At 45.1% G+C, this 13,518-nt stretch overlaps 3 protein-coding genes across 3 annotated transcripts; 1 reads left to right on the forward strand and 2 right to left on the reverse strand.

Moving 5' to 3' along the window:
- Positions 1 to 137: 137 nt before the first annotated feature.
- On the reverse strand, positions 138 to 1,733 carry JR316_0007838 (Actin- protein 2-B; the record flags this gene model as incomplete). Its single annotated transcript, XM_047893560.1, has 8 exons — positions 138 to 308; positions 372 to 547; positions 608 to 710; positions 766 to 829; positions 885 to 1,107; positions 1,161 to 1,514; positions 1,576 to 1,618; positions 1,692 to 1,733. 8 exons carry the CDS (start codon positions 1,731 to 1,733, stop codon positions 138 to 140), a joined length of 1,176 nt encoding a protein of 391 aa, XP_047746875.1.
- Positions 1,734 to 2,270: 537 nt separating this feature from the next.
- Positions 2,271 to 4,394, reverse strand: JR316_0007839 (Cytochrome P450 monooxygenase; the record flags this gene model as incomplete). Its single annotated transcript, XM_047893561.1, has 10 exons — positions 2,271 to 2,358; positions 2,419 to 2,493; positions 2,548 to 2,708; positions 2,770 to 2,880; positions 2,950 to 3,573; positions 3,630 to 3,839; positions 3,893 to 3,921; positions 3,973 to 4,199; positions 4,251 to 4,280; positions 4,324 to 4,394. 10 exons carry the CDS (start codon positions 4,392 to 4,394, stop codon positions 2,271 to 2,273), a joined length of 1,626 nt encoding a protein of 541 aa, XP_047746876.1.
- A 2,856-nt stretch (positions 4,395 to 7,250) lies between these two features.
- On the forward strand, positions 7,251 to 10,176 carry JR316_0007840 (uncharacterized protein; the record flags this gene model as incomplete). Its single annotated transcript, XM_047893562.1, has 5 exons — positions 7,251 to 7,275; positions 7,355 to 7,512; positions 7,626 to 8,024; positions 8,075 to 8,169; positions 8,223 to 10,176. 5 exons carry the CDS (start codon positions 7,251 to 7,253, stop codon positions 10,174 to 10,176), a joined length of 2,631 nt encoding a protein of 876 aa, XP_047746877.1.
- Between the last annotated feature and the right edge of the window lie 3,342 nt (positions 10,177 to 13,518).

The raw sequence follows: 13,518 nt of genomic DNA on the forward strand, positions 1-13,518 counted from the left end.
ACAATTTGTACTTACACGGAAACAATACTTCATTTTGATATGAAAAGAACCTCCCATTCATAATCCAAGAGTGGTATGTATTTCCAGATATTAAAAGTGGATAGCCCGATTGTACAAAGTCCACCGACAAAATCCGTTTAACTTTCACCGCGTCCAAGCTTGTCCAGAGACCTGATTCCCTGTTCAAACCACTCTTCTCTCGAAATCCAGAAATCTTCACGATTTTTCATGATATCCGCAAGCACAGCACCACCTAGGAACACCATGTGCTTTCGGCGTGGTGGATCTTCGATTTTGATCTTGAATTTCTGGATGGAAAAAACAAGAATGTGAGTAACAGAAATCATTTATCAAGACAGGGAGATACGTACGTTTAGACGAGATGGATCGCCATTCAGAAGTCGTGTCAAGTGCAGCTGCTTGATCTCCTTTTCCAGTCTACTGGGCAAACCAGGATACATACTTGATCCTCCAGACAGAACAATATGTTTATACAAATCGGCACGGATATCAACAGCCGCTGCTTGAATAGTTTGGAAGAGCATCTCTAGAAGCGTAGATACAAAATCAGAGCGATTTCTCCGGACCATAGACCACAATGACTTACCTGCTACTCCTGGTTGTTCGACATCAACGAGATGTGGTTGGAACATACATTCTGGAGCTTCGTAACGCTCCGAGCCGACTTTGATTGTTCGGCCGTCAGGAAGCTGAGAAGGTGTTGAACGAGGTTCCGCGGGCAAATTGGAATCATCTGAATCTTACAGTATAACTCTCAACAAGGACTGTGGTCTCTTCAGCTAGTCTTTTGTCGAGTTCAAGGTCATAACTGTTGCAGGGCATGATTAAGTGACCTCATCCATGTAGTTGCACGAAATCCATACCTAACGTAGCACAACTTCTCCTTGATCTCTCGCACTGTCTCGAAATCGGCTGTACGGTTGAATGCGTATCCCCTCATCAACAGCAACTTGATCAGGTATCGCGTTACATCTCGGCCGGCGATGTCGAGTCGACGAGTAAGATGAGGCAAAGCGAAGCCATCATACACGGGCACAATATGTGTTACACCGTCTCCAGAATCGACAACGACTCCCGTGGTGAGACCTTCGCGAGATTCATCTTGGTAGAACAGAAAAGATGGTGGTCATAGAACTCACCTTGTGCATACAGTGTCAACACGGCCTGAATAGCAACATATACCCCTTGGAACCCATACTCTTCGAACATGACCTGGCACATCCTCTGCCTGTTGACCTTAGGGTTCATCGGGGGCTCCGTCAACAGAACCTTCTTGCCATTTGGATTAATCTTGAGCTTTTCATCGAAAGTATAGTCCCAAAGATGCTTCATATCTTCCCAGTTCTTGACAATTCCATGTTCCATGGGCTGTGTCACTTGCAGATAGTTGCGGTTATCCGCAGCCTCGTCTCCAACCATGATGTCCTTAATGATCGCAGATCCAACTCGCTCCTCCGCGCGCAATATGGGACGCCCAACGACCGAAGGGAAGACTGGCAACATTTATATCAAGATACTGACATAAATCATGGCGCACCCAAAGAGAATGCGCACCATGTTCAGGGAAGTTGGATCCAGCGTAGCCAACTTTCACGAACTGCGCGTCGAGAATGAGGGGTGCATTATCAGATCGAAGTGTACATGTATAGCAACCATAAGCAGAAACTTACACCGGTACCGTTATCCACCACCAAAGGGAGATCTGAATCCATTGGGGAAATCCTATAGGCGGTCAAAACAAAAGTTCAGGAGTAGCAGTAGAGCGTATTATCGAGGCCCACCCGCGCCTGTCCCTATGATGCTGTGTGTCTTGCTTTGGCTACGCCATTATTAATCGGAGTTATATCTGAGCATAGCGGCATTTCGGCAACTACTCGAACTTCAATTTTTTCAATGCTGTTGACTCTAAGTCAGAAGTGTGTAGCGAATATCCAACGCAATCGTTCCAATGTTTAAAAGGAGGCCAATTATAATTATCAGCTCTTATGTCTAGTATCACCCCTCGATCGCTCTGACAATTAGATATTCGATTCCATTAATGCTAGTACAAGGCGATCCATTTCGGATATTGATAGTACACTGGATCAGGAAGATTTTCCTGGTAATAGTAGCTTAATAATTACAGGAGTATGGGAGTACAATACTCATTTCACGAATGAAATTACTTCACCCTTTAGTTGTAAACAAAGTTCATATAGTAAAGTCCTCCAATGCTTGTATGAGAGGTATAGATCTCATAAACGGCGTCTTCACCGTTTAGTTGGAGCTACAAATGCATGGAAGTGTCTTCCACGATGAATGGGAACAAAATACTCGCGAAAGCTGATGTTGTCGATTCTAGACCATTACTATCAGAACAATACGACGGGTAGTATCTTATTGTGTCAATGTACTCACGAGGGACTATCCGGAGTAAGGTCTAGTTTTCTGAAAACGGTGCCAATGATGAGATAAAGCTCACACCACGCAAGGCTGGTGTCCAAGTGTATTAGATAAATGAGCATAACAGATTATTAAATGACGTACTTTATCCCCAGGCAGCTTCTAGGACCCTTGGAAAAGGCGACAAGATATTTCTCAAGCTCGGCGGATTCATCTTTAAGCCACCTTTCTGGGATAAACGTGAGAGGATTTGGAAAGATTTCCGCATTCCTGTGCAAAATTGGCGCTGCCATCGATACAACCGTCTATCGCAGAGTCCAGAGCGTCGCAATCAGCAAAACGTTTAGCACATAATAAGGCACTCACCCCCGCGGGAATAACTTCGCCAGATATAACAGCATCCGCCGGTCCGACAATACGAGGAAGGGGAGAAACAACGCCATGGGCCATTCTCAATGATTCTTTTATGACAGCGGTCTGTCAGAAGAGAGATTAGCACGGTACATCGGTGCTTACTTGGAGCAGGCACAAAAAAAAATGACATACAAGATATGGTAATCGCTCCAGGGTCTCATAGCTGGCCGGCATCTCCTTGTCAGGCCATGCTTCCAGGAGACTCTGGAAGAGTTTCCGATGGACGTGAGGACTGCTGAGTATGTAATATGCGGCAACCGTACATGTGTTACCGACGGTGTCACTCCCCGCAAATCGTAGGTAGAGCCCCTCGTCCAAAAGCCAGTCTCGATGAACCGGTGGCATACGCTCGTTGTCGGGTTGCGGAGTAATGAAATGGTGATAAATAGTTTCATGATCAGCACTGTGAAGAGACGTTGGGTCCTTCAAAATCTGGTCAATTTGTGATCCCATTTGCCGCCTCTGCTCAAGTATTCCTGTTGTACTTGGCTTGAGGACAGAAGCAAAGCACTCCGGAACACCTAATAAGATGCGTTTCACTAAGGGGAAATGTTTGAAGACCCATATCATTGGAAGAGTCTGGTCGATAGCAGATAATATTTCGTTTTGGAAGTTTCTGGAATCCAAAGCATTGGAAGATCGGGCGAAGCAATATGATGTGATGACTTCCAAGCTTGTGGCTCGAAAAGCTAGATCAAGGTTGGCGGATTGTTTGCGTGGGGTGTATTCGAGAAGGCGCGACACCAGCAAATCGATCTATACATCATCAATATAATCTATTAAAAGATAGCGTCAATGAAGCAAGGACGTACTTTTTCTTGCACTGTTTTCTCTAAATTTAGAATCGCTCGCCTCGAGAAGAAGGGGCCGATTAGGTTCCTTCGCTGCATGACCTCGTGATGGTCAACCATAGCGAAAACCGATTTGTCGGTGGAGAAGCAGCTATACATTTCGGGTTGCTTAATATGGCGGGTGCCTATACCATATATCTCATTATATGCTCGAGGATGGCTGAAATGAAGCTTAGGATAAAAATAAGCGCCGGTGATCAGACGATGTCAGATATAGAACGAACCTCGTTTGGTCCGATTCTGATTATCTTTCCTGATGTACGATCTCGGTAGAGGTTCAAGTATAAGGAATGCGAATACTTACCATACTTGCTGTGAAGGTATTCTAGGTGCTCAGACCATCCACCGTCCTTCACAATGTCATAGTAGGCTCGGTACCACGAAGTTAGGGCGGCCAGGACGGGACCAGGATACTTCGATAAAGGGTGGTAATGGAGGCGCTTAATTGCATAATAAGCAGTGAGCGCAACTAGCGCAACAAATGCAACATCAGAGAGTATATTGATATGTAAAGTGAACATAGAATCTGGACTGAAGGTGGAAAGGGGGAATGAGAGTAGGCAAGTAAGAGAGATGAAATACCTAGACGCGAAGTATTTGAGGATTTCGGTGCTACAGATCCATATAGTGAAGGACATAACACCGAGCCGCTAACCAGTGGAGTAATTGTTCTTTTCCGATACAGTTGTAGCAGGAAACTCCATGAAGAAATGTCCCATAGGACATTGTGGTTTGACAGATGCTAAGCACATCGCCCGAAGACTAGAATGTGGAAATCTATCTGGCGCACCAGTTGAATCACAAGCTCATACTCTCTTAGGAACGATTTCGTAACTGTGAACTGCCATGTACCTTGTGGATACGCAAAAAGATAATTTGTTTCTAAGCCTTTCCTTCATCGTCTGAATAACCCGCAAATGCTCACTTTTCTCATGACCGACCCTGAGTACATATCCATGCCCACCGGCAAGCTAAGTACACCACAGCAAATATATCATAACAAGCTGGTCGGGAGAAGCACATTCCCCTCCGACCCCCGTTAGACGTTCGGAGGTAAGATCTATCACGCTAAGATATTGTGTTGTCTGTCTATCTAATAGGCATGATCCTGGCCGCCTTTGCTTTCGCTTACTTGATAATACTCCTTATATACACATTAAATGTCTGTATTTGCCTCTAATCCCAACGGGTCTCAGGGCGCTTGCAATTTTGCTGCGCGTATTGCTATCTATCTATTTATAGCTTCATCCTTTTGGAGGCTCATGTATTGACAAAGAATGCATCAGGAAAACTTAAATAGTTGCTGCAGAGGTTGAAGAACTCAGCCTTCATAAATTACATATCGACTATAATTTTTCCCAGTTGTCATATCGTTGATAACCTGTGTAACGATATAGAACCTCAGACAGATAACGCTATGTACTGCCATTATGTAATTTGTCCCTGCAAACACTTGCCGCGGATCGAAATCCAAAATTGGGCGAAGGCTGTAAGCAGGGTGCGTAGAGGGTGCGATAATTGCACTACAAAGAGGGAGGTACAGATCTGTCCATGATCCAAAAGATAGGGAGTTTTGACCAGATGACCCTTCGGAATGGCCACGATCTCGCCCACATCTTCAAATGGATAGAAAGAGGAACCCATTTTGTAGATCACTAATTCATGTTAAGCTGTTTAGTAATCAAGGAAAGGGACGCAAAATTGAGGATCCAGGGATTGGTTGGTAACGAAACGTCGGCCTTACATTTGGTCCTGCAGGAACATCCAGGAAGCCATTGGTCTGGGTTGCTGTTTCCTGTCAATATCATCTTTGATGGAGTCCCACTGTTAGATAAAGTCTCATTTTCCGTCAAGGCATAAAGCGACCTTGCTCATGTATACAACTTGAAATCACCTCCCTCTGATGACGGGGCTAGTTGGTTTTAGAATTTTACTAATATGGGCTAGCGTTGCAAAGTACATGTACAACACGTACCCGGTGGTGATACTGGTATAATTTGACTTCACCGGCGTACAATTTCGCTAGAGAGCCTGCTAGATATGCATTAAGAGTAATATAGATCATGCTCACAAAACTATCGTGTATACCCCTATATTTTTGATATTGAGAACTCCAATGAACATGTACCCCGTACCAAAAAAAATGAAGTCGGAGAGCTCATCCTTGAATACAATGCAGAAATTGAATGTCCACAGAGCCAGGGAACGGGCTATTAAAAGAGAACGATTCAATCTCATAAACAGGGTTTGAGTTCCGAACGTTCCGGAACCCAACGTACAACGGTGTATGCGAAATGTAGCGCTGCAGACGAAGTAGATTGATTTCCCGCATCGGCCATTACACCAATGTCATAACGGGAAACCCATCCGGCCATACTCAAAAACGTGTGCACCACTATCGCACAGTAGTACTTGCCATGTGACGGTCCGGTAATCAGTAATTGTTGCTTGACAGAATCATACGCAGTCAGGTAGTGAATAGGATAATTAGGCCAGCCTAAATCAGCATTGCCCTCAGCCATTGAACGGATGATGCATCTATCTTATCTGTCGTAGAAATTTTATCTGTTGTTTGGGAAATATAAAAGAACATACAAAACATTTTTTCTTCTCCTTATGCAACTCAGCGAGTTAGTCACTTGATTACCTGTCATTTTCTAGTCACTGAGATACGGAACATACTTACACACGAGTGAGGTAAGTTTCGGTATGTGGATTAAAGAGCGGTAAGATTACTCACCGAAGCGATATCGACGTGCAAAAATCAGCCAGCAGTACTGCTCGGGTCCTATCTTATCGCCTCGAACTAGTCCCAGTTTTGCATCGGATAATGCAAGTATCTCCTTCGCAAAGAATGCCAGTCGAGGTGTCCGGCCAATCAACTGTTTCCCATGTTTGAATGTCGACCGTCAACCAGTGAGGCAAATAATGGAGCATATAATGATATATGAATAAGAGGCACACGGCGAAGTGGGCAAAAGGTTCAGTCAGAGTTTCCTTTTTACAAGCCAGCCAGAAATATCTGACAACAGCAAGCGTGCGACCTGGGGGATACGTCTAACTGTCAATGCGAAAGTGGCCGCCTTCGTTCATATCCGAGCTGGTTGCCAGCTCTCAGACCATCTAAATTAAGTGAGGTCAAGCGTCATACTGCAAGCTAGCTGCGAGTGCTGATATCATTGTAAATTCCAGCCCCTCCAGAGCAACCAGCGGAGCCAAGCTCGATCTGAGGAGCCTTAGAGCAGCGATAAATGAGTCGGAAGCCAAAGCGAGTGACGGTAACCTGGAGAGGAAAATATTTTGATGGCAGTGTACAAACACAGGACAGTGGAAGGCCAAACAATGATGCTGACGTGATACAATGGGGCATGTGCTGAATAGAGCCCGGCCATATTCTGCAGGGTACACGAGTGACAACCATTCTCTTGAGCTTTGCCACTCGCCTCCTCCCCCGCCCCTCACTATTTCCTTCTTCCTAGCCCGTTAGACTTCAAAAGTCTTAACTTTAACGATTATTTACGACATATCGCCCATTAGCGGCCAGACTATCACAACCGTATAGGACGGACAACCCCACATTCTATGGCTCAAGCTTTATTTGATGAAGGTCCACTGGAGGAATATCTACGAGGCACGTATACCATAAATTCAAAACGCGTCGTCGCACTTACTTATCGATGCAATAGATGCGGGAGAATCACCTTTTACAATTCCTGGATCTTCATCCGAGTTAGAGCGTGAATTGGATCCCAACTATTCAGATTTCGACGACGATACATCGGACGATACATCGTCCGATACTATACCAGATTGGCTGCCTCAGTATATAACTGAGTTTCTTGAGGTACGGGTTGCAGGAATGTCTTCGACGTCGACTAGTAAAATCACTAGAAAGACCGAGAGTGATGTTAATACCCCGCTCTTTCCAAGGGTGCTAATTATTGTCGCTTTTTTCAGCTGCTTCAAGCCACCTTGAACTCAGCCCAGTTGCCCAAATCGTCAAATTCATTCGTTGAGAAATTCAAATACAACGTCATATCGTCTACTCTACTCGCGCCATCCCTTCCTGCATCTCATGGCCGGCGGTCTTCACGAAACTTCTCTATCCCAGGGAAGTTGCACCATAGTGCGACTCCGAGTGAGGACTTTGACCGCCCAATATCTCCTTCTCTCTCTCCCCCTCCTATTAATAGTCAAGATTTATCATATGGCCCTATCACTGTTGCAGTAGGCTTGTTTTCAATTGCAATGAGTATTGGATACTCCTTTCTCGCCTTGATATTTGCCATGGTAGCATTGTTTTTATTGTACCACTTGACCCACACCGCCGAAACACCCAAACACGACATGACACTTGTGAGTTGTATTCATTGGAATCTGTTTCATTTTCTCACTCCAAAATCCAGTCTTTCAATTCCCTGGACGAACTTGTAGCAGCCAATGATGTGTGGGAATCAGTAGTTCAAGATGCAGTCGCATTTCTAGAGAAGGAGGAGCGAACGTAAGCCGCATCGTCAACTTTCTATTGTGGACACCATCTTATATTTTCACCAGATATATTCAAGGAATAAGCGGTCCATCTTCACCTTCTCCACTTCGCGTCGCCCTTCACTCCTGCCTGCAAACAACTCACTCCCAATGCGACAATATTCGCCAACTTTTTTCTGCTTTGACATCTCCCACGAACCTTTCACAAATTTCCGAAATGTATGCCCCACCTTCTCCCACTAAGTCGGCTTTTAATCTCGACAACGCGCGCTCCTTTGTTTTCCCATCCCCCAATCGGCAGTCTATCTCATCGCGAGAGCCAACCACCCCGTACAATAAAAGATCAACATGGAATGGTTCATACGCCAGTCTAGGTTACACCGCCAGCCCTACAAGCCTTGTTACCCGAAGGCGGGATAGGCACAAGTTAAACCTCTCCGATGTATTCCAGGCTGGCTCAAGTAGTGCTCCTTCCACTCCTCTTCCCCCAACACCTCCCAATAATCTGACCCAAGTTCCGGAGCATTCTCCCCTGGAAGGTCTCCCTTCGTCAAGTACATCCTATTTCTCGCCTTCTCCTTCCTCCAACTTTGGTTCTGCTGCATTAGATCTTCAGCGGAGACGAAGAAGTGGAGGAATTGAAGCATTTGGAGAACCTCCTGCGGCCTATTTTCTGCCAGATGTCAAAAGTCCCCGCAGTACCCGAAGCAACATGTTCCCATCAACCATATCTTCATCATCAAAGTTCACTAATCCTCAGAGTGCACGTCATCCCCTTTCCTACTCTGCTTTGACGTACACCCTTCAAGGGGCTCTTTCCGCGAAGCGATATACTTGTTCGCATTTGCTCGCCCTGCGGTTTGAAGATGATGAAGACGAAGGATATTGGGAAGATGTCAGAAGCGTCATCGGCCTTCTAACCAGCTCTCTTACGGATGGATATTCCAGACTCTCTGCCGCTCTTGAAGAAGTCGAACAAAGAAACCTTGCGGAGCAGAATCCAACGCCAGACACGAGCACGACGACGTTCAACCTCTCGGAACCCTCGGACATCAAATTTTCGCAGGCGGTTGACTTGAACGGCGAAATAAAACGACGAAAGCATCAGAGCAGAATATCATTCGCGCCGATGCCTAGCCACATATCGCGTTTTGCGACCCATGTCGCGGCGATCAGTGCCGCGCTCGACGATGCACGTGAAAATTTGGAGCAATGCGTAGATGCACTGAAAGCGGGGCCTGTGCCAGGACCATCAAAAAGTCCACGACACTCGCGGTCACCATCGGCGATGGCATCGTTACCGACAGACGAGGACCAAGACGCAGAGTCAAAAGATCCACCTGCTCTACAGGCATACGAGCGACTACGGCGCGAGCTTGGGATGGCTTTACGGGAGTGCGAACGGGGGCGGGAACGTCTTCTGGAACTTGTTAATCCTGTCACCCAAAGCGACGACGAAGATGAGGAAGAGTTTGATGATCTTCCTGGACTAGGACATGATGGGAGCGACGACTCGGATAAACCTGATGCAAACTCTCCATCTTCAGGGGATGAGGATGACTTGCAGACAAATGCAGCACGGTTTCAACACCCAACGGTTGTAGCAGCTGGCGAGGATCCTACAGAAGCGGATGATGCTACATCGCATCTACTGCTAGCAACATCAACTAAGCATCTACCTATGCCAGGCATCGAAGAGGTTTTTGAGGCTGATACGGGTGGCAAAGTTGGGTTCACTAGGGAAAGGACCAAAATGTCGAGGGAGGAACGGATCAAGCTTGCAAAGGCGCGGAGAGAAAGTGGGATGGGACTCGCTATTGGCGGGGGCCAACACATAAATGGAGAGGAAGGAGGAGAGAAGATGACCAAGGAGTTGTGTGGTCATGGGAGTGAGGTCGTCCAGGAACTGAAGGATGTGATATGGAAGGTTGGAGAGAGGAAGCGGAAGTTGGCGGCCAATCCAGAAGCAACTTTGTCGCCACCTGCAGCCACGCCCATGGAAATCCTCGAGAGCCTGTAAATCCCTACCCTATCATGTCGACCCATTTTCCTTCTTTCGGTGTGAGGACCCCACTGAATCGTCAGCTTGGCGATTCCAGTCCTTCGAATTATCGTGGACACATTCTGGAACAGGAATATCGGCGCGTTTTTTCTGCAGGTTTTTATTAATTTTAACATTATACCTTTTATGCCACCATTCGTTTAAGCATACCCCCGCACATATTACTATTAGAACGCATTCTTGTCCGGTCGTTACTACAACTTGTCTTAATACTGCCATGTTATACCTTTACATTTTAGCTTTACCCACACACATCACACTTGTTACACCTGTCTCTTATTCTTATTATCAGATACCACAGAATAGGTTTGTTCTGTGCATTCGGCTACCTGGTGTGCATTGTGATGACGTCGTAATCTTGTGAAACATCCGCTTCGTCGACCAAACATTTAAAGGTCAACTTCGTCTAATATTTATTTTCTCAACCAATGCACATCAGCTTGAATTTTTTCCTTACCGTCTGACTGAAAACTGTAAAATTCTGTCCACTGCAAATTGGAGGTGAATATTATGCTGGTTTACCTCACAAGTTCGCTCTGACAAGTTAATTAGTTACATCACACACCATTTGATTTCGAGCAATGGGCGTCGGCCTTAGCATTCTCATTGGAGTGGGGATTTACGAAGCCATTCAGCATCGACATGAAATAAAGCAGCGTTGCACTAGACATCCACACGATAACAGTGCACACCAATTCGATCAAAATCCGCAAAGAGACGAATTTGGGGTCACAAGTGAAAAGAACAAGGACTTTCCTGATATCAAACCATTGGCTCGCAATGTAAAGCAGACAAAAAAACGGAAGTCCTTAATCCCTCGTTTTCGCAGTAAACCAGGAAAAGGTACGGCATCTGAAGCTGTCGTCAATCCCGTCGTACAAATCGACCGAGGAAGTACCACTGAGTCAAGGCGCTGCGAGGATCATTATGCAGATGAAGAGCTCCCCCTTGCCCCTCCACCTCCCTATGCATCCCTTTTGACAGAAGAAGTGTTTCCGGGTAGCTAAAGACAGGAATTACGTTCTTCGCTAACGCTTTGCTCTACCTCGGTGTTCAAACTTTGCGGCTTAATTATGGGTTCCGGTAGGTTTACTCCAACGCAATCTGCGTCGTAATTGAAATTTTCGCTAGAGCCTGGATAGGTTTATTACTGTTATTCTAAGGTCTGCTAGCAAGTAAAATGTATGAGGTTGTGTTCGAGTGGCAGGTTTTCCATCATCATTGTCGTGTCGGATTAAGATTGGGCTCATCAGGAACCAGCACCCCCTTAGGTAAGCAAAAGTTGGCTTACCTCCGAACCTTTTCAACCCTTCTGCACTCACACTATTCTACATTTTTGAACCACAGATATGTAGGTTATGCTTCTTTGAACACATCTGTGGTTTTTTTTTTCAAAAAAATTTTGATCTCAAGAAGTTATAAAGATTTTAATTTTTTTCCTTTTTTTTTAGTCTAACACGTCAGAAATGGTGTTTTCTCGAGTTTGGGAGATTTTCGAAAATTTGACAATGTTCTTTTGGCCGCTTATATAATGGTACACGTGACCACACGTGACAATAAGTCACGCCTAAGTAATACCTCTCAGACTCATTATGGACTTCCAGAGACTACAATTTGACCTCTGAGGTGTAATTCTATTATTGTGGGCATAAAGGCTAGTAGTAAGGATTGTATATGCACATTTATGAATTTTTTTTTTTTAAACTTTTTGTCTGAAACCATTTTCCGTCAACATAACTTTTGATTTTTTTTTCGAGCTGGATTTTGGCCGCTCTTGGCGCCAAGCCCATTGATTACGTAAGGGTGCTGGTTTCTGATGAGCCCAATCTTAGTCATTTATGAAAATATTTGCACGTGACCGTTCACCCTCACTGTTGCCTTGCTGTTGCCTTGATGCTAACTTGATACTCTTCTTTCTTTCCCCCAATCGCGTTTTTCTGTACTCAGAAACCCGACCATTTAGCTATTTACCAGGTGTTTCGAGGACATTGAAGGGTGTTGAAGTATGGAATGAAGAATCTCCTACCGTCAAACTTCAATGGTGAATCCAGGTATTCTTTTCCTTCAGCTTGATCTTTCTTCGAATGTGAATACAGACCATGCTTCAGACTATAATCACTTCAAACGACTATATATCATGTCTTGCTTTTATGCTCCTTGTTCCCTTGACAGTCACTGTAAGTAAATGTGGGCGCGAACTTCATTTAATCTGATACGGAATCATTGCAGGTCCGTGACGAATGCGCGCTGAAGCCTTGAAGACTCAATGATGTTATTGTCGCCAATAAGAATAGGATTCGCTCATTCCTAAGACGTTGTCGAGGACTACAAGTGAATCAGCCAACCATACGATGCACGAAAGAAACGGCGTTCGAGTCGCAGCCATCATTCTACGTTTTCCTCATATAGACATCATTTCTTCTACAATTCCCATACAACTGGTGAGGAAGAAATGACCGAATGGCATCTACCCTTATCCGAAGTCATTAAACGACAGCCTGCGAGTTCGCTCAATTTGATTAGCCTGCCACTTTTGCAGTTAGCCAACCTCAACTACTTCTCATTGAGTTTCCTCAATCACTGTAAGTTTTCCTAATGAATCTTTTTTGGACCTCTATTCACTCTTGGTTGATTCCAGTTAGAGCTGAGAGTAACAGAAACATCATGTTATGTTGCTTTCTCTTTGATTACGAGATCTGCATGGAGGATTGCTGTCTTGTTTTCAAAACGCCTTCAGACGAAGACCTTGGCACTTAGAGGGCAATTTGATTGGTGACATACGTACTTTACATTCTTGTCGAATGCCGTTTCCCAAGGACTGCATCTAAACCAAGGTCCAATCGCTGGTTCGGACATCAGAGGCTTCGACAAACGGTGTTTCATCATACTAAACTCATAACAATTGCTTAATTTCTGTCCCAAGAAGGCTCTTTATCCCTGACTATGTTACGGATGAGCTGCTTAATTCATGGATCTCACTACTGTTTGTATCACCTTCGGAGAAATAGGACATCGGTGGCAGTAAAAAGTGCATGTCAATGACAGTCGGCGGCATTAAATTGTCGAAGAGTTGACTTCAACCGAATAGGTGCAACAAAAATACGCGGCAAACAGAACAAATGACCAGTGCCTCAGCATCTTGTTGTCGAGAGAGGGTTGAAGTGATTACAGGTTGGTCAGTCTTCTGGTCAAAATGGGTTTCATCAGGAGCAACATAACTGGGAGTCGTTTAAATAATACGGTTCACCATCAGCACTCAGCCCTGGCCTGTTCTCGGAGGAATGAAATCAAACTTTCGAT

The sequence above is a fragment of the Psilocybe cubensis genome, chromosome 7, assembly GCF_017499595.1.
Source record: "Psilocybe cubensis strain MGC-MH-2018 chromosome 7, whole genome shotgun sequence".
Taxonomy (NCBI): Eukaryota; Fungi; Basidiomycota; class Agaricomycetes; order Agaricales; family Agrocybaceae; genus Psilocybe; species Psilocybe cubensis.